The sequence below is a fragment of the Xiphophorus maculatus genome, chromosome 18 (assembly GCF_002775205.1).
Source record: "Xiphophorus maculatus strain JP 163 A chromosome 18, X_maculatus-5.0-male, whole genome shotgun sequence".
NCBI classification, from domain to species: domain Eukaryota; kingdom Metazoa; phylum Chordata; class Actinopteri; order Cyprinodontiformes; family Poeciliidae; genus Xiphophorus; species Xiphophorus maculatus.
Window position 1 is genome coordinate 10,411,157 of NC_036460.1, and position 20,118 is coordinate 10,431,274.

At 38.0% G+C, this 20,118-nt stretch overlaps 1 protein-coding gene across 1 annotated transcript; it reads left to right on the top strand.

Moving 5' to 3' along the window:
• The first annotated feature begins 555 nt into the window (after window positions 1-555).
• LOC102223994 (alkaline phosphatase-like) lies at window positions 556-16,213 on the top strand. Its single transcript, XM_005805886.2, has 11 exons — window positions 556-756; window positions 3,111-3,227; window positions 3,453-3,568; window positions 4,637-4,811; window positions 8,076-8,248; window positions 8,369-8,509; window positions 9,260-9,329; window positions 9,900-10,034; window positions 11,789-11,980; window positions 14,311-14,427; window positions 15,722-16,213. Exons 1-11 carry the CDS (start codon window positions 687-689, stop codon window positions 16,018-16,020), a joined length of 1,605 nt encoding a protein of 534 aa, XP_005805943.1. The 5' UTR covers window positions 556-686; the 3' UTR covers window positions 16,021-16,213.
• The last annotated feature ends 3,905 nt before the right edge of the window (window positions 16,214-20,118 follow it).

The window sequence follows — 20,118 nt, forward strand, 5'->3', positions numbered from 1 at the left end:
CTGTCAAGATGATTCCCTTTCCCTGTTAATTTATTTCCGGTATTAACAAACCCCAGCAGGCCTTGGTCACCAGGCGCTCATTTACAACTGTTATCTAATGCTTACAGGAAGCATTAGATAACAAAAACACCTGATATAAATATCTCATTATCAGTGCGTGACAATATCTGCTGAATTAAAACTGAAGAGCAGGTTTACATCTGTTTCCAAGGCAACTTTTAACTGTCTGTGTCAGAGCTGAAGGAACTGGAACAAGCAATCAAATAAAAACACGACGGTCAATATGGGCTTTAATGTATTCATTTGAAAATAGATGGTTGAGGGCTTCCACCTTGCAGCCTCGTCCCGGTGGACTCTGCTTCTCACTTACATAACTTTATGGCTCGCCGCACTTTCTGTTAGATAGAATGCATTTATGATTGGAAAACACACACACACACACGGTGTCCAGTGCTGTGTTATGGGTTTGCTTTCAGGTCCTTGAACTTTAGCTCAGCATCATAAATAATGGCCTTATAAACACTAAAACTAAAATTCATCCAGCAATATGGTGTTCTTAGTCAGTGGTCACAGGCGGCAGAGATTTTATGAATTTATGGCATCTTGATAAAGATTACTGAGGAAAAGTCACGGAGCTGATCTTCTGGAAGGCAGCAGTGGTTGATCTGCAGCTTGAGAAGTTGACCATGGAGTGGACAAGAGTGGCCCTTGTAGCTCTGGTTCTGCTGGTAACTCTGGGATCGTCAAGAGCCAAGGGTAAGACCAAAAAGATACGTTATTATTCAACTCACCATTGTCTTTGATCTGATTTATGGCATCCTGATGTTCTTTCTCACCAGACTTTCTTTTCCTCACATTTTGGCTACTCCACACACTTTACAGTTTTTTATAGATATATTTCAGTTCTTTTCGAAACTGCCCTGAAAACTAAAAATATAAATTTGTTTACAACCTTTTCAGCTTCTCTTCAGTCTGCCGTTCCAAACATGAAAAAAGGAATTCAATTTCATTTCTATTCATACTTTTAGTGATTTAATAATGATCGTCCTTCATGTACTCGGCATAGAAGGTATAAGCCCTCTAAAAATTGGTTTCTGCGTGGATATGGTCAGGAAGCCCAACAGAATTTGATGCAGGTCTTTAGTAGAGTAACAGACAAAAGGGACAGGTATGCTTTAAATCGTTCTTGCCAATTGTTAGCCTAAAAAATGGCAGCCTTGATTACAGTTTGTCAGATCACAAAACCTTCAAAAAGTATGAAGTTTAAATTTAAATCCATTAGAAAAGTCAAACACAGAATATGTTTATCTACCAAGGCTGTCAGTGTGAGGCTTTTCCTGTGTTCAGCAAATGAGAAACAGAGGAGAAACAGCCCACATGTGTCAGCACCACAGGACAAATACTGTCATTGGATTGGCTCACATTCTGGACCAAGCTCTGTATCATGCTCTGGATCTCTTTCTGGATTGCTAGTAACAGCCTGTATTTGGATCAGAAATGATAATTTAAACTATTAATCATATTTAGAGATTCCACTTTATATCTAGTAAGAATCATCCAGTCTTACATGAACTCATGTATTGGTGCTGGTGAGAATGTTTTCATTCAGAGCAGAGTGCGGAAGTGCAAAAATAAGCAGAACATTTCAGCAACATTTGAAAGTTCAATAATTAGCTTTTTACAATTTTATTCTTCACAGTGTTTTAAGGCTTAATTTGAATATTGAATGACAGATGATTCAGCCAGATGACAGACTCATTTTCTTACCCTTCAATGTTTTTTCAGGTCCCACATTCCTTCTCATCCTTGAGAGTGTTTACTGTTCACTTCACAAGAACAGAAGATGTTTTTAGCTTGGCAAACACAAAGCTGTATAAGAGCTTTGTCAGCATTCACTGTGCATGGCTGTATAAAACTGTTTACAGCACACAGAGATGTAGGAAGGAGATAAGAGAGTGTGAGAGTGAGATGTGACAGCTGTTGCTGCATACGCACACGTTCAGGTCCCGAAGGATTTTTCTGGTCACAGTGATCTCCCTTATGTTTAAGTTTGATGTTTCGTCAAAGCATAACCTGTGCTGGAGCTGGTGAACAAATTTTCCTCTAACAAACATTTTGAAAAATTTGATTGTCAAAATGTTTTGTTCTCTTTGGGAGAATCACAGAACAAAAACTGTTGGCACTTTATGTAGATTGAGGCACTGAAAGAAAATTGTAGCATTCTTTTCAAGCCACAAACCTTTTTATCTCAGCTTTCCACTGACTTTGAAATGTTTCTGAAATATCCCTGTCAGCACTCAAAAAAAGGCTTTAATAATAACATTTGCCCACAAATGTAAATTGTCCTGGTGTCATTTATCTTGTTTAGAAATTTTTAGATGTGAATGAATTACTTTTATTTTGTTGTCATGCAACTTTTTTTCTGTGGTATAACTTCGATCACATCTCTAGGATTCAGAAAAGTCCTCCTAACTCCAGAATGTTGGTAAGATGAGTTTTTTGTACAAACCACTAACTGTACAAATGCCTTCAGAGGGGAGTGAAACCTTTAAAGCTATTATTCTCTTATTAAACATAAGTCTCTTATTTTTCCACAAATAGAAATCATAAATGTCTGGCATGCATTTATAATAAGTCCCATGTGAGTGGAAACTTTACAAATAAAAATCTTTTAAAGCTTTGAACTAAACATTCCAGTCTCAAGACCTTTACTGTCTCTAAGAGGTTTTCCTTGGGGCAGAGATTATATGTAAACATAAGCTGCTATTAACTTTAAAAAAGTGCAGACTGAATCTCAGTTGTGTTATTTCTATTTATTTGTTTCTCCATAACGGTGCATAAAAACATGGATGCTGTGTGTTTATTTTAAAAAAGGCTGTTCTTTTTCCCTGGTTTCCTGAGGATATTGAATTATTTACCTACTTGGTCTTTGTGATGATTGATGTCGATTATTTCTCATCTTTTGGGGACTTATGATTATTACGTTCTAAAACTTACAGTTGCATAATATAACCCTCATAAGATTTTGCGTGAAAAAACATAAAAATCCCACGTTAAATATCAAATAATATCAATAATATTAGTCAGTTTCATATGCATGTGTTTTTCAGTTGAGGAGGAGAACCCCGAGTTCTGGAGGTCAAAGGCCACACAGACTCTACAATCAGTCCTGGACAGAAAACTGAACACCAATGTTGCCAAGAACGTCATCCTTTTCCTTGGGGATGGTAAGTTCCAAGAAGCCCAGATATTTCCAGACTTGTTGCTAAATAACCCGTCTGAAACAGATGTGGCCACCACCATGAAGAATCAGTATTTTCCTTATTTTCTTCCCCCATTGTTTTCTTCTGCATCAGAACATCTTTGATATTTAGAAACACACTGGAATATTGGTAGTGTGAATTATTTATTACAACTGGAATGCATGCAGACGTTTGTGCTGTGTGCCTCAGGAATGGGAATTACAACCTACACTGCTGCCCGAATCCTCAAGGGGCAGCTACAGGACCAGACTGGAGAGGAAACAGTGATGACCATGGACACCTTCCCACACGTGGGGCTGGCTAAGGTTTGTACAGCACAGTAACATGTGGAAAAGTCCTGTTTTCTTAAGAAACTGTAAATATATAGAATGAAGTTTTGAACCCTTTTGATTCATACACAACTTCAAAAATGGCCAAGCAGCAGCAAAAATCCACAATATTTTCTCATAGAAGCATTTTAAAGGAATAAAAATACTCATATTATATAACAAGAGACATTGAATACAAATCTCCTGGTCTCTACCTGTAAATTACAGTGTTTCTCTATTACTAGGCCACACGTGTCAAACTCAAGACATGGGGGCCAAATCTGGCCTGCTGTGGCTTTTTATGTGGCCCTCTAGATCCCAAATTATATCAATAAGTGCTCTCAGTTTTTCACAAATCTGCAAAAGCCACACAAAATCCACATTTTTTTTTCCTGATTTCTGAATTTTCTCAAAATTGGTCAAAACTATTGAGTTTGGGCGTGCTGTGATGGCGTAGGGGATAGCGCGACCTATGTTTGGTGGCCTTTAGTCCTCGACGTGGCCGTCGCGTGTTCGACTCCCGGACCCAACGATATTTGCCGCATGTCTTCCCCCTTTCCTGTCAGTCCCATATAAGGGACACTAGAGCCCACAAAAGACTCCCTGGAGGGGTAAAAAAAACCCCCAAAAACTATTGAGTTTAAGTGACCACTGCCTCAGCCTTACTTGATGTCAAGTAATAGTCCATAAATGATACAGCAAGTAATAAAAATTCACATTTAGCATCATACATTAGCGCAAATATCATAAAAGCTCTTTACAAATATTTCTAAATTGGCACCAAAAGTCTGCAAAAACAATTACAAAATCCTGGAGGAGTAGCTATTTATTGACATTTTAACAGTTTAATTATTTTTATTGATATATTCTGCCACAACTGGCCCTTTAAGAACATTCAGATTTTTGATATGGCCCAAAATGAAAATGAGTTTGACACCTCTGTGCAAAACGAAACGTTTTGGTTAAAACATTAAACATGAACACTGACTAATATCTAAATGGGGTTTACATGTAACCTCGGCATTCGTCAGAACTATAGCTCATTGCAGTGTGTGTTTTGTGCAGACCTACAGTGTAGACTTCCAGATCCCAGACAGTGCAGCCACGGCCACAGCGTATTTGTGTGGAGTAAAAACCAACCTGAACACCATCGGAGTCAATGCGGCGACTCGCAACGGGGTCTGCAAAACTCAGAAAGGGAATGAGGTCACCTCCATTCTGAAGTGGGCCAAAGATGCTGGTAAGGTCACCTTGCCACTTCTGAGAACATATTTACCCCATAATTTTCTTAGAAAATGCATCAATTTATTTTTTAATTTGGAGGGTTAAGACAGAAGGGCAGGTTTACTCTACCAATGCAGTTTTTCTAAGAAATATGATTTGTGTATTATACTTGTCTAATCTGTTGTTTACAGTTTTCTTTAAAGTTTGTTTTCTGTGGTTTTATTTGACTGCTGCTCTAGAGTTTTTTTTTTCTGGCACAACTAAAAGTGAACTACATATAAAATAGTTGGGTACTAAGATTTAAAAAAACTGTTTGTGACATTTCAATGAAATTAAAATGTCACAAGTTTTTTGACACTGCATTTGTAATGTGTTTTTAAAGTTAAGATATGTAACCTACAACCAACATAAGGGGAAAATGGGCCACACTTCATACTCCAGTGATTTTATTCACATAAAATAAGTTGAAGTTAAAGTGACTTACAGATCTGTTGCAACATGTTTCTCTCTCCTCCTTCATTGTGTAAAGTACAATCTATCCTTCTCAGGATTATAAGCTCATTTTGAAAGAACACAGATTCAACCTTTGCTGGAGAAATGTCACAAAGCATCTAGTCAAATGAAAATCTTAAAAAGGATAATATTGTTACATTGGGATGACCTGAGGAACAGGTCATTCCAAGCATAATCCCAATATGGCATAATCATCTGTTTTATCAACTCCACTTCACAGACTGGAACAAAGGCATGGATATGACTTTTCCCATACTTTTAAATCACAGAGGGTACATTAGTTATGTATTTTACTTTTTTAACACCAGTAATTTTCTGTTATTTTTTCAAAATGCAATCAGTGTTGTCAAGGGCCAGACTATCATGCACTAATTAATGATCACTTGTTATTTTAGAATCCCAAATCATTCTTGATTCATTTCCTGCAGATCTGTTTATCCTTTTCTGAGGCTTTCACTTTTTCTGCTATGGTCTATCGTACCCCATTTTCTCCTCCCAGGTTTTAGTTTAGAAGTTCTCACATACCTGCTGGACTTTCAGTACTCGGTCAGATATATTTGTCTCGATTCCTGGTTATTTGGTAACTGATGGAAGATAATCTACTGATTTCAGAAATAATCCAGTGTCCATGTTCGACATCTCCAGCGAAAGCCTTAGGTTAAGCTTCACAAACAGTGCAACAAGTAGACATGTTCAGAGCTTCAAAAGGACATCACTGGAGATGTGATTATCATAATAGAAAAAAGAGGAAATCAAGTTAAGTTGCTAACCAGTTACATCATACATTACCAAAATGAACTGCTTTGTAATAATACTAAAAGTCCCAAATATAGTAATTTCTACTGCAGCAACAGAAGACACAAGGTTGATGAAAGTGTTACAGTGAGCAATATATTTATTATCATCTCCGCTTATGAAAAAGTACAACGCTCTTGGCTGCTCTGTTTTCATAACTTCAATACAGTCAAAGTGCTGTGTACTCCAGCTACCGCAAGGGGGAGCTGGACCCCACTTCGTGCTTCAAAAATTGTATTCACATAAAATAACTTGGTGACATCCTTTTCTCTAACCCCTCACAGCTTAAAGCACAATCTGTCCCCAGATTTCAAGCTTATGTTGAGAGAACAAATGTTCCAACTTTACTGATGCAACAAAACGACTCAATGTGACCTACATCGTTGTTTTTGAAGAAAACTTAAATAAATTAGGGCTCTGTCAGTGCAAGAACAAGCTAAAAAAAGGGAGTAGTTTCAATCAGTTTCTTTAGCTATTTTTTCTTATGCAGTGGCATTTCTATTGTGAAGGGGGTAAAATAATATTAGCCTATGCTACAATCTGATGACAGACCCTCAGTATTTCTGCCTTTCTACATTTTTTCAAATTGTGAATTTTTAAAAGAGCTTGAATTGGAGAAGCTCTAAAGATATTCAGAGCTTCATTATAATTAAGAATGAAGCAATGAGTATACATTAAGACAAAGTCTATTAAAAACAACAGAAACATTCACATAAAAAGTGGATAAAAACTTTCAGAAATAAAATGAAAGCTTTGCGGAGGAAGCTGATTTTTGTCTTTGTATCAGAAATCCCCTCAGGTTTGCGGCAAGCCTGGTTTACAGCTTAGCTCAGCTGTTTCTAATGTGCACTTTGACCCTGATCGAGTTCTAGGGTCCATACTGTTGTTTTAATACCTGGACGTTATTACACCAATGTTATTCTTAGTCTTTGACCTGAAAAGAACTCTGCAGCACATCATTAAAACATCCTGCAGACAAGTCATGTTCCTCGTGAGACTTCATTTAGTTGTTGGGAAGGAACTTCTGCAGAGAAGTGCCCCTGGCTGTCCGAAGATAAATGTAGGTGTCACTGGCAACTCAAATATATGACAGCCTGTGGACCTGTCATCAGCTGGCATTACATGGCTTAGATCTGATGATTTAATAACACTGAGAAAAAATACCATTCTTCCACAAAAAGATGGGTTTATATGAAAACATTGAAATAAATAACATAAAGATTCTAAAAGTTAATTATTTTCATTTAAAAACAAAATGCTGCTATGAAAATATTGCTTTTAGTTATGCTGATTTCTGATACACTAGGAGAAATAGGAAACAGGAGTTTTGGAAGTCTCTCTAGTCATATTATCTTAACCAATGACACTAATTTCTAAATTAGCTTTGACTATTGATATCTTCATAGACATATAGAGGTGGAATTTCTTGAGTAGTGAGACTCAACTGTCAGCTAAAATACATAAAAGTCAACAAGACATTTTAAAGTGTCAGATATAAACATAAACAGTCAGAGCTTGAGGAAGAACTCTAATTTTGGCTATTTATGGATTATTTCCCGATTTCTGACTTGTTGAAAGTGTGATTATATAATAAACAATGAAATTTGTTTTTTTTTAATCAATGCACTAATTGTAAATGGGAGATTTTAGCTGAGATCCTCCTTTAGGAGTATAGTAGGAGGAGTTTGTAGAATTAGTAGTAGACGTTGATCATTATGGGGTTCTTTATGACCAGCTGATATTTGAAGCTCAAGGCAATAAGAGTCAATATTGCATTGGAATTCTTTTGTTTTTAAGAAGCCAGTATGTTTTCTTTTCCATCTGCCATGTATTTTTTGACTGGGGATAAGAATTTAAACAATTTTTAATATTAACCTAAACTGGGAAAAAACTGTGCTGCAGTTTTGGTAACATTCTACACTTAAACATTTTACTCAATTGCTCCATTAACATAATTGTATTATTATTGCAGGTAAGTCTGTTGGTATTGTAACGACCACACGGGTGCAGCACGCCACCCCAGCAGCTGCCTACGCCCACAGTGCCAGCAGGTCATGGTACGGCGATGCAGACATGCCTGATGCGGCCAAAAGGGACAACTGCACCGATATCGCATCGCAGCTTATCGAAAACATAGACATCGATGTATGTTATTTTGTGCCAGAAATCACAACTATGGATATTTTTAAAACAAATTTATTCTTTAAAAGTTTCATTGTGTAAAAATGTGAGCATTCCCAATAATAATGTGTGTGTTTGTCTCAGGTGATCATTGGTGGAGGCAGAAAGTACATGACACCTCGGGGCACCAAAGACCCAGAATACTCCTCGGATTTGTCTTCCTGGGGCACAAGAAGAGATGGACGAAACCTAATCCAGGAGTGGCAGAGCATGAAAACAGGAAAGGTAGATCTTTTGATAACTGGAGCTGACATGAAGATCAATTAACACAAAACCCTCACATCAACAAAGCACATCCATCTAATTCATCAAATTTTTGGAAAGGAACTCAAAAGGGGGAATATAATAATCCTTTTAATGAGTGGGTATCTGGGACATTGTTAACAACCATGCAGTGATTACAAAATAATGCTCTGATATGTGCAAGATAAGGTGTGAAAGTCAGTCTTAAAACTGACTTTCTGTAATGCTGTATCTTCACGATAATTTTAACGGTCCAGTATTTAAAATCACAAACTGTATACTGCAACCAACATTACATAAAGCAACAAAGTATGTGGAGTCAAGTGAGACCTGCAGGCTCTTTTAAAAACTTTGTTAAAAAATGACACGTGTTCTCCATCTTGTATGTAATTTGATCAAGGAGAGACCATCTGATCAAATTAAGTCAGCCTTTGTTTTTTCAAAATAATACATTCAACTTTTCTCCTGGATGGAATCATTTTGTAAATGTGATGTTTTTGAAGACCAGGACTAAAAGTGCTGTTTGTATGCTTTTAGGAGCAAAAACTTTCTTGAACTGACTTCAAACCTTAAGAGTAGATCTGACAATGAAAGCTACACAGAAGATTTTCAGTTGTGTTAAATTAAACTGCATTAAATAAATGTCTATAAAACAGAATGATCACGCAACTGACCTGTCAACACAACTTATTTTTCTTTACAGTGTTAAGTTTCTTGGTCTGTGTGTTCCAGGTAGCCCACTATGTGTGGAATAAAAGTGATTTTGATGCTGTTGACCCTGAAGCCACTGACTACCTCATGGGTAATTCTTTTTTTCCCTCACGTTTCCATTCACCTTTGACTTATTACACGTTTCTCTCTTTGTGCAGACCCAACTTTCATGTCTGGTATTAGAAAGTGTCTCATTTTGGTCCTGATGTTCTTGGGTTTCAATGGACTCCTTTCATTTCCTACTGTTGGTGCCAGTCCTGAATACTGATAAACTCAACTTGTCTACAGATGTTTTTAAGAAATAACAATCTACATTAAATTTCAGTTTATAGTAATGTGGAAATATAAATATGATCACAGCTGCTTTTGTAGTTTTCTAAAACAGTATTCATATTTGATTGCATAATACAGAACAGGGATTGCTTTAGCCAGAAGGTTTTTAGATTTTTTTTCCCCATTTAGAATGTTATTGTGAAAAGCAGTCAAAAACCCTCCGTAATATTGTGCAGAAAGACCATTAACAGCTTTATTGAGTTATTTTCCAATATGTTCATATTTGTTTGAAAACAATAGTAGCGGGATGAAAACCATGCCGCTCGGCCTCCTCTCAGGTTAAACTGGAAATGTGTAATTCTGATGTGGTTTAGCCGTCTCTTCACAGCTCTGTTTGAACCCGGGGATCTGCGTTATGAGGTGGAGAGGGATCCAAGCACTGATCCGTCTATTGTTGAGACCACAGAAAAAGCAATCCAGATCCTGCAGAAAAACCCAAGAGGTTTCTTCCTACTAGTGGAGGGTAAGAGGCAATGGTTTACAAGTTGTGGTGAATCTTACGCAAATAATCCCTTTTTTAAACCATATACACTTTTTCTCGTATTTACAAATTATTTAAAGAGGCAATATTTTGTAAAATCATTTATTTTTAGCTTTACATCATGCTATAGTGTTATTCCCTCATCAGAAACATGGAATGCCACTTTGATTCTTTCATCCATCTTCGAGAAATCCTTGAATCATATTGAATCGGGGTGCCTAAACGCTTGCTCTCACAAAGCGTCGCCATCTTACCCAAAGCTGCCTGGATATGGAATCTCCGCTGAGCTTCCGCCTTACAGAGAACCTTTCTGAGACCATCCCCCCGCTCACTCATACAAACTAGCTGCAGCAGCATTCGGCAAACACCTGATGGAAGCTCTGTGAGCTTAAAATATGAATTACTTCTCAGTTTAAAATTCCTAAAAATGGTTGTTAAAGGCTATTGGAGAAATGTTTTGATGTCATACTGAAAATGGAATGTTGGAAAGAAAATGAGCTTCTTAAAGAGACATAGGCACAATTTCACAGTGTTAAAAACATTGTGAATGACAAATTCATAGGACTACCCCTTTAAAGGTTTTAGGAATTACAGTAAATACAAAACTTTTCCAATTTTCTTTTTTTACCACCAATCTTGGGGGGTTTAGAAAAATCCTCATGCCATCAGCTTCATCTCCATCTTCCACAACGCATCATTTCAGAGAACAATGTACCTGCAGTAGATCTGGTGGCTTGACATTGATTCTGGCCACAGCTCAATGAGTTTGCTGCAGCGTGTGCTGTAGTGGGGGGGGTGGAGGCGCTGATGTGTTTCTGTTCCACTCGGCTGCTGCGCTGGCCTCCTCATCCATCTCTCCTTTAATCTGAGGCAGCTGCCTGGGGACGCTTCGCTTCGACCGAGTGTCTTCACAATGACTTAAAAATAACAGGCAAATGTAGAAATAGAAGCAGGCATATGGTGCATCCAGTCACTGACAGCTCCCAGAGATCTCAACTTCTCACCTGGCCTATACTTCTCTTTCCAACATAATGTGCCTTACAGAAGCACTCATACCCTTGAAGTTTTTTTTTTTTTTACTTGACATGTTACAACCACAAACTTCCCTGTATTTTGGGTTGGGATTTATGTGACATGGCATCTTATTGTGTGATCAGAATGAAAATGAGATATGTTTTTCTTTTATTGACAATTTTAGTTTTGACAAATAAAAAGGTCGACCATGTGGCACACATTTGTAGTAAACTTTCAAAGGTCACTGGGGATAGTTTAGGCTTCTTAAGAGAATATTATTGTTATTCAAAAGCCACTTCTCAAGCAATTAAATATAAATGCCCTTTGAAGAAGTTAAATTCCAGGAATCTGGTTTATCTTAAAGGACTTAACCTTGCCTCATTTCAGCCACTACCCACAAGTTATGCTGTGACCAAATTCAAAATACCACACTTTGCCTCACAATTTTTGAATAAAGATTTAAGGAAATTATCTGCAGCATATGCTTTATGTCTGGTTAGATCACAATGATACTGTAGAACTAACTGTTTCTCTTTTTCATTTTATTAGTTTTTTTTTTAATGTCAAGCATTAAGATCAGACCTGTAAAAGAAGGCAAAGTAGAAAACTCAGCTAAAAACAAGCCATTTATTTTTATCTTTAACACTTGAATTAGCTTTTTCATTGCCTTTTTTCCCTCTACATGACCAACCTGTAAGCCTCCTTGTCATGCGTGTGTCCAGGGGGAAGAATTGACCAGGCCCACCACGCCGGCCGGGCCTACATGGCCCTACATGAGGCTGTTGCTTTCGATAACGCCATCGCCAAGGGCCTCGAACTCACAAAAGAGGACGAAACTCTCACTATAGTGACGGCCGACCACTCCCACCCTCTGACCTTCAATGGATTCCCCTTTCGAGGGCAGAGCATTCTGGGTAATTTCAGCTAGAATTTTGTCTGCGGATTTAGGTTTAAACTTTTGATTTGAAGTTTGAGTCTGCAGAGACATTTGCTTCTCTTTTCCCACTTAAGTGTGTCTCTTCCCATTCATTTTGCCCTTCCAGGTGTCTATGTTTGTGTGCACAAGCGCCTGCTTCCTCACAGCTTCAGAGTGCTTCAGCCACCAGCAGCTTGACATTTCTTCTGCTTTCTCTCTCCTGCAATTACAGTCTAGGTAAACACATAGCTGGCAGCCTCTCTCTTTCTCTCCTTTCTATTTCAGTCACTTCCTGTCTCTTCATCTCTCCTCTCTACCTGTCTGCAAGCATCGACCACAGTGCCTCCCTATTTCTCACCTTCCCCTGATGGAGAGTCTTCCTACGTTCCTCACATGCTGTTAACATCTTTACCATCAGCTCTCAGCATTCAGTGTTGTCTCCTCTCTTTTCTGCTTACAGGGAGATAATGCCACATAACAGAAAAGAAAATCCCATCACATTATAGAGCTAGGAAACCTAAAAATCTTAAATTGGTAAAACAAACAAATTTCAACTAGTATTGATGTATTGCCACCAAATTCATTATCTGGTGAATGAACAGCCAAATTAATAAATTGGATTTAAATACTGTATATAGAAGAAATAAATAAATTCATAAATGGACTTTGCATAATTACATACAAACAAAATCACACCAATGACACTTACAACCTCCCCAAGCATTAGCATGTCAAAAGATGTCAAACATACCATAACAATAAATTAATAAATGGGTTAATGACAATTTAACCGAATTGTTAAGGATCCTTAACGCATTAACAGAATATTATCAGTAGTAATGTTTCAGAATCTTAAATAGTTTTATACTCAAACTTATCAAAAATATGTTAATTCCACAACCATGGAAGTGGTAAAATAGACAAACATGGGACATAAAAACAAATCCTAGTTGTAAAATTAATTACCCTTGATTAAAAAAAAAAATCCAAACAAACTGAATGCCAAGCAACTCACTGCTGAATTTGGTAATCCCTTATCAAGTTTTCATAGAGTTTTGTAGTGTGAACGACAGACATCTCTACTCCAGCGACAATCACAACCAGCACTTTCACTACAGCACCTGTGGCTGGATGAATGAATGAATGAATGGGTTACAGGATTGGTGAAGTTGGCTAAATGTCTGCAATTCCTTTGTTTAGTTTTTTCCCCCAAACTTTGAAAACTCCTGACACAGCATGTGTAAACGCACAGTGCAACAACTTCACAAAAACACCTTTTTTTAGTGAGGATATGAATATGTGAAAGTTTAGTGGTAATACAAAAGAAAAACATGGACTGAACCATCTTACTTTCCTCAAAGATGCTTGAGATGTTGATAAATAAACTGGTCAAGAGAAATTTCTCCCCAGATCTTCTATCTTCCACTTAAATCTTTTTTGTAGCAAGGGGTCATTTACCACTTGGTGAACTCTGGGCAGAGCAAAGAAAGCTTTTAAATCCCTGGGTGAGGTACAGTTTGCTTAATCTTCAAACTACTCCTCTCACATCCACTCTACTGACTTTGGTATGCTTTATCTTTAGGTGGCTTTTATATTCTGCTTTGTTGCTTGACCTATTTGGACATAAGCTTCAAGCTCGAGTAGAGGTGAAAATGTGATGCTGTAAAACTAGTGGTACAGGTTCCTGTTTATTCCACCTTTCCTGGTTCTACAAAGCTTCTTATTGTGAGTGTTTTTTATTCACCTGTATTCCTCTTACTTTTACATAACTCCACAGAGCTGTAAGCATTTGCTTTCTTGTTTTGTTTGAATCACAGTGAAACCTTTTGCACCTGAAGTGAAGTTTCAAGACGTTTCCAACAAAATCCTCGGCCAAGCACTGATATTTTGAGGATTTGCTGGAGCAAAGTCTTCCCTTTTAAAAGATGCTTCCCACAATAATATCAATATCAGCCTTCCATGTTTTTATTGACTGGCCTACTGTTGTGTGGTTGTTTCATGCAGTTTCCAGCTTTCAGCTGTCCTACCCCCTTCCCTCCCTCTCCCTCCTCCTCTTTCCTCTCCCAGCGGTGCAGCAGTGATTAATGATACTGTGAAACTCTAAGCTCTTCATCAGCAGGGAGACTCGCCAGGCTAATGGCTCATCTGGAGAGAAACACCGAGATACTCAACAAGCTTGAGACCTTCTGTAGCACCCTGGGGATCCGCAAACCCCTCCTTCTATTGTGCTTGTGTGTTTTCATAACCGCTGTATATGTGAATGTGGAAACATCACAGAAAGGAAGAAAAAAAAAGGTGAATATTCAAGCTTATTGTTGTGTTTTTCAGGTAAATCTCCTCTGTGGGGTACAGACTTTTTACCCTACACCACTCTGATGTACGGCAACGGACCAGGTCACAAAATCATTAACGGCAAGCGACCAGACATTCGAAATGTCGCCACAAGTAAGACTCAATCACTATTTATAGAGCAGTTGGATTCTAATTACAGAATTTAGCCATACTAAACAGGATTATGTAAAACTACAGTTCTTTGTAAACATCTGCATCTTTATTTTGTGTCAGTACTACAAACCTTCATGTATTTTACTTAAAACTTTACAAAAGGATAGCAAGAAAGAGTGCATAATTGTGAAGTGGAAAATAATTTATTACTTGATATACAGTTTCAATTTCAATGAAGTTGGAATTGAAGCTGTACGGTAAATTTTTGTACCAATATTTACCCAATATTTACTGTATTATATCAATATTTTAACAGGAAATATTGGTACAATCATGTAAGGTACAGTTAAGGTACAGTTAAGTACCTTACATGATTTTTTTTCACATTTTACAGCACAATGTATTTTATTTAGGTTTTATTCAGATTTTATGTAGCAAACCAACCTGAGGCAGCAGACACATATGTTAAGTTGGGATACCATGAATTGTATATCTTGTTCAGCCTATGTTCAATTGCCAAAGTACTCTACAAAGACAACATATTTAATGTCCAAATGGACAAACATTTAAGTGAATATTTTGCAAATATTCACTCATTTCGAATTTGATGTCTGCAACAAGTTCCAAAAAAAGTTGGAATTTTACATCAGACTAATATAACACTATTTAAAATCAGAAATATGAATAAAAAGTGTGTTTTATACAAATGTAAAGGTTATTTCAGAAGATATATTTAATCTGACAATACTCATCTGGGGCGTGCTGTGGTGGCGCAGGGGGTTAGCACGCCCCACGTTTGGAGGCCTTAGTCCTCGACGCGGACGTCGCGGGTTCCACTCCCGGTCCCGACGACCTTTAGTGCATGTCTTCCCCCCTCTCCTCACCCTCCTTCCTGTCTGCCTACTGTAGAAAAAATACGAGCCACTAGCGCCGCAAAAACTCTTCGGAGAAAAAAATGGAAAAAAAAAACCTCATCTAACTACACATTGAAATTTGTTGGGTATTACTGTAGCTTTTGTTTTGGAAAAATAGTAAACTTTTACAATCAAGTTTTTGACCCAGGTGGTTGTGTGCAGTTTTTCAAGAAAATTTTCTTTGCCCTTCTTTTTTTCTCCCTCTTTCTCTGTGCCATTCTGAATATTTAATGGCTGCAATCATTGTTAAAAACTGGGTGTTCAGAAGAATTTTGAAAGGAAAATCATGTGATAAGTCAAACTTGATCAGCAGGCAGAGAATTCAGCTGTTTTCCTACAGGTTGGACTTGTTCATCCTCTGTATGTTTTTTCTTTTGCAGAAGATAAAAACTACGTCCAGCTCTCTGCCGTCCCCGTAGGCTCGACCACCCACAGCGGGGAGGACGTGGCAGTGCTGGCCCGTGGACCCATGTCTCACCTCTTCAGCGGGGTCCAGGAGCAAAATTACATAGCCCACGCTATGGGCTATGCTGCCTGCGTGGGGGCCGACCTGAGGCACTGCAATGGAGGGTCTATACCACCTGCGAACTCCAGCAAAAAGTCTGGGGCAGTTCAGACCTCATCAGCTCTGTTCAGCAGCCTCCTCAGTTTGCTGCTGGCCCTAACTGTGATCATGTAAGAGCCCCTCCCCAGGTGAAGGAGGGGGCTCTTACACCAGCACAGCTTCAGGATCGTTGATGCCAGCAAAGCATTTTGCTGGCATCTGAGAGACAGAATAAGGAGGTGATAAAATTTGCTTTGTTAATCCATTGGCTGCTGAAGAACTTGCCTCATCTCCATTTTTCACTAATAAAATAATTTATAACTACAAAGTTGATATGTCACTATTATGATTAATGATCCATATGAAAACACAGCTTTTTACTCACATTAATAGCTTCACCTGGCTTCATCGGGGAAAGCCATTACATTGTTCAGATTTCCAATATCAGAAGTTAAAAAAAATTATTAATACTTTACAGCTCTCAGCTAGCACAGGGAACCTTCATCTTATAAATATACAATTTTGAGCTTAAAATTTAGTTTGTAACCTAAATATTGAGCTTGCTCACCAAATATTTTGTTTAGAGCTAGGTCTGGGTAATAAATCAATAACAGTATCGCAATAGAAGCATGAGCAATATCAATAAACAAATCAGAAATATGAATAAAAAGTGTGTTTATTCATATTTCTGAAGAGAAGTTTCAATAGTTTCACTGAACTCTGATCCTGGATTCTGATTCTGGAGGATGTAGGCAGAGGAAACGCGTTAGCAGCTCAACTTCTCACAGCGAGCTAAGCAAGGTGGGTGACTTCAACCAACCCACTCATTTTCGGTTACCCTGCAACAACTTGTTTAGTAAATTTCATGGCAGCGGGTTTTGCCACCTACAATAAACAATAAAAGCAATAAAAATCAGCAGCATGGCATAAAAAGGAGAAAATCAGCATAACAGCTCCAGAGGACCAGTTACAGGAACGGGTGAGGTCATATCAACGGTTTGGCAGCATTTCAGAAATTTAAAACAACAAAAACAAATCAATAATGATTTCAACTGATATGAAATGCTTATTTTGTGGTGTGTTTATCAGCCATATTGTCCAGGTAAACAGCATTCGAGTTAAATATTTATAGTTTGCTAGATAATTAATGTGAAACTGTGACACGAGTAACATGGTGAACATTTTAAGAGACATTCACACAAACAGAGTGGTAGTGTTTGCATAAATTTGAGCCTGCATGAATACTTCCTCTAATCCAGATGTAAATTTATTTAATATAAACTATGTCTATCTTACTAAATATTTTATCGATGTGATAAAAATGTACGTAGGATCAGTAAGTAGTTGGATTTCGTTTGCAGTATGTGTAATTTTCCAATCTGTGATGCAACCAAGAATCACTCCTCGTGGCTTTGATCCCTTCCTCCAATATCCGCTGTGCTAATTAAGGTTTGAGGCGGCGTGCTTTCATGATATCACCACTGCAGTCCATTAATAATGCAAAAATATTTAAAGTCCGTCTATTTTTATCTGTGACAGATTGTGGTAATTATTCTGGACATCTGGTAGGGATTGGAGTTTGTTAAGCCTGATTTGGACTCTGTGCTCATTTAGCCTGGCCAGAGGCCCTCATCATGTTTGTTTCAGATCTCTGTCTTTTACGCCGAGGCTCAATCAGACATGAGACAGTGGAGGAAAGCATCAGAGACATTTTCAAGGATGCGTAAATACGAAAGGAGAGAAAAACAATGTCTGTTAAGAAACAACAACAAAGCAAATTATTCTAGAAATGAACTGGATTTCACATTCAATGTTAGTCAGTAAAATATATGTACAGTAAGTCTTTGTCCAGTTTTTTCCCCCTTTGCTTTATTTTCCTGCTTATTCATCTTTTTTATGGTTGAACTCTGAATAAGCAACATTCTTCTCAGACAAAACTTCAGCCTCTCTCACCAGATTTAATCTACTTCTCAAATCTATAATAGCATCTCCTCTGAATTTTGGTCTTATAAAAATTCAAACATTAATTAGAAGTTTGCTCTTATCTCCAGCGATGAGAGCCTGAAGGTTTGGAACAGATTACTTATTTGGTCTCCAGCAGGAACCGTGTCATTTCATCTCTGCCCTCTATGATCCTGTTAAGCCCCAAACTAATTGGGTTTAAAGTGATCTTTTAATTTTACCAACATGCTTCTTCTGGCTGGAGGTAAAATGAATGTTTTGGAATACTCCAGTCATGACGGGGCTAAAAATTAGGGTGATGGCATGGAGTCCTTCAAATCTCAAAAACTTAGAGCTCATCACCAAAAATACGCCTTTTAAAAACAAATGGAAACATAAAAAAGTCAGACAAAACAAGTAGAGACAAAATGCAGTTCTTAAATGTAGGCGTGACCCACTCATCTTTGCAGAATTGCTGTAATTCAACCACAGGGGAAGGTTTTTGAGCACGTCTAATTTCACCAGAAATACATTATATAGGTTGATCATATGAAATCTCTTCACACCCACATTTAGAATTCAGACATTTTTTCTGTCTAAAGCCATTGCATAATATCTCTAATGCTTTAGTGCTGCATGCAAACATTTTTTTCTTTCTAAAAATAAAAAAAATAAAAAAAATCTTAATAAAACTAGAAATTAAATTCTGTTTAATTGTTTGGATTTCAGGTGACAAATTAACACAAGAGAGAAAAAATATTGTTTATGAAGAAAATGATTGTTATTTTTTTGTTTGTTTTACATTTCATTTTATTTTACATTACATTCAACTGAGAATCTTAAGTGTTTAAAGATCTGATGAGTTTCTACTGTTTTGTGAAGAAGAATAGACAAGAATGTCATCACTCAGACATATGCTCCAAAAGACATGCGGTGAAATTGCAGTGAAAGGTGATTCTATAAAATATTGAATAAGTGTGGCTGACTGCAAATACACGCCACACTTTTCAGATTTTGAATCGCAAATAAATGTTATGAAACCATGTTTATTTTTATTCAAGTTAACAATTTTGTACTACTTGGTTGGTCTATTACATACAATACCAGTTAAAAGTAGGTGGCTTAATGTAATGCACAACATACGATTAAATGCATCAAAAATTAAAACCAGGCTTTCTACTCATTGACTCTGTTTACAGCTTGCTGTTCACTCTTTAATATTAGTAAAGTGGATCATGACATCACAAAAGCAGGACAGGACATAAGTAGCTGCTCTGTAATTAACCGTAAAGGATTCTGATAATCACACCTTCCACATGTTCTGCTCTTCGCTCTGCAGCCACACGCTGTGCAGCGCCACATGCTTTCTCTCCCACTGCTGCCCTGCCGGTGGCGCTGCAACACCGGGTAAATGCCACGAATGGGGGAGCTGAGAGGACCTCCGTGGGCTCAGGCTCTTTTTGCCGCAGCTTGGGATGTGTTATGAAATCACGGCTGAGTGCGCTCAGCAGAAGGAGGTGCTGAAGATCCCCATCCTGTAAAATGAAAAATCAGAAGGGCAACATGTCTGACTGACAGTCAGACACAGCACAGCTCAGATCTAATCTCCCCTTTCTGTACTGTGATGAAGGCTAGCAGTATCTTGTTTTTCAGCTTTACTTCTTCATCTCTACACACTGCGCATTTACGCACAAAATCATCTGGGATTTTGTTATTGTTATTGCTGTTTTCCCACTTTAACTTGAATATCTATTTTCTCTAAACTTAAGCCCATAAAGAAGAAAAACTGAAACAATTGCTTCTCACATAAAATACTGAATACCCGTTAAAGTCACTGAAACAAGTAACATCCCCCTCCCAAAAACTTCACGCAGCTCTGCAGAGGTGCGGATTTCCTGCACCTCCATACGTGGTTGAAGTCCTACTTTCTATAAACAGCATCAGATTTGTGAAATATCAATAATATCTAGTGGAAGCGCTGAAACATGGGGGCATTTGAGCTTTTGCAAATCCGAATAGGCGCCACTGAGCACCCACTCAAAGAGCGTTACGCGATCCTGTTTCGGAGGGAGAGCTGAGCGGATCTGTGCTCCAGGAGATGTAGCGGTGCAGAGAGGAGCCCGCCTCGTCGGTCAGCAGCTCCGCGAGGCTATCTTTAGAGCCCTGGTGGGCGCGAGGAAATACGAATGGAGGAATGAGGAAGACTCCAAAAGCCTCAAGAAAACTTTGCGTTATTTACAAATGGGTCAACCTGCAAACCGTCACTCTTGGTGACTCGTAAACAAATAGTTG

What these genes read in the sequence shown, in the direction of transcription:
- LOC102223994 (XM_005805886.2), top strand. Translation starts at nt 687, where the DNA reads ATGGAGTGGACAAGAGTGGCCCTTGTAGCTCTGGTTCTGCTGGTAACT. An exon ending in CACACGTGGGGCTGGCTAAG is followed by an intron (nt 3,569 to 4,636) that starts GTTTGTACAGCA and finishes TGTTTTGTGCAG; the next exon opens with ACCTACAGTGTAGACTTCCA. An exon ending in TTTCTTCCTACTAGTGGAGG is followed by an intron (nt 10,035 to 11,788) that starts GTAAGAGGCAAT and finishes GCGTGTGTCCAG; the next exon opens with GGGGAAGAATTGACCAGGCC.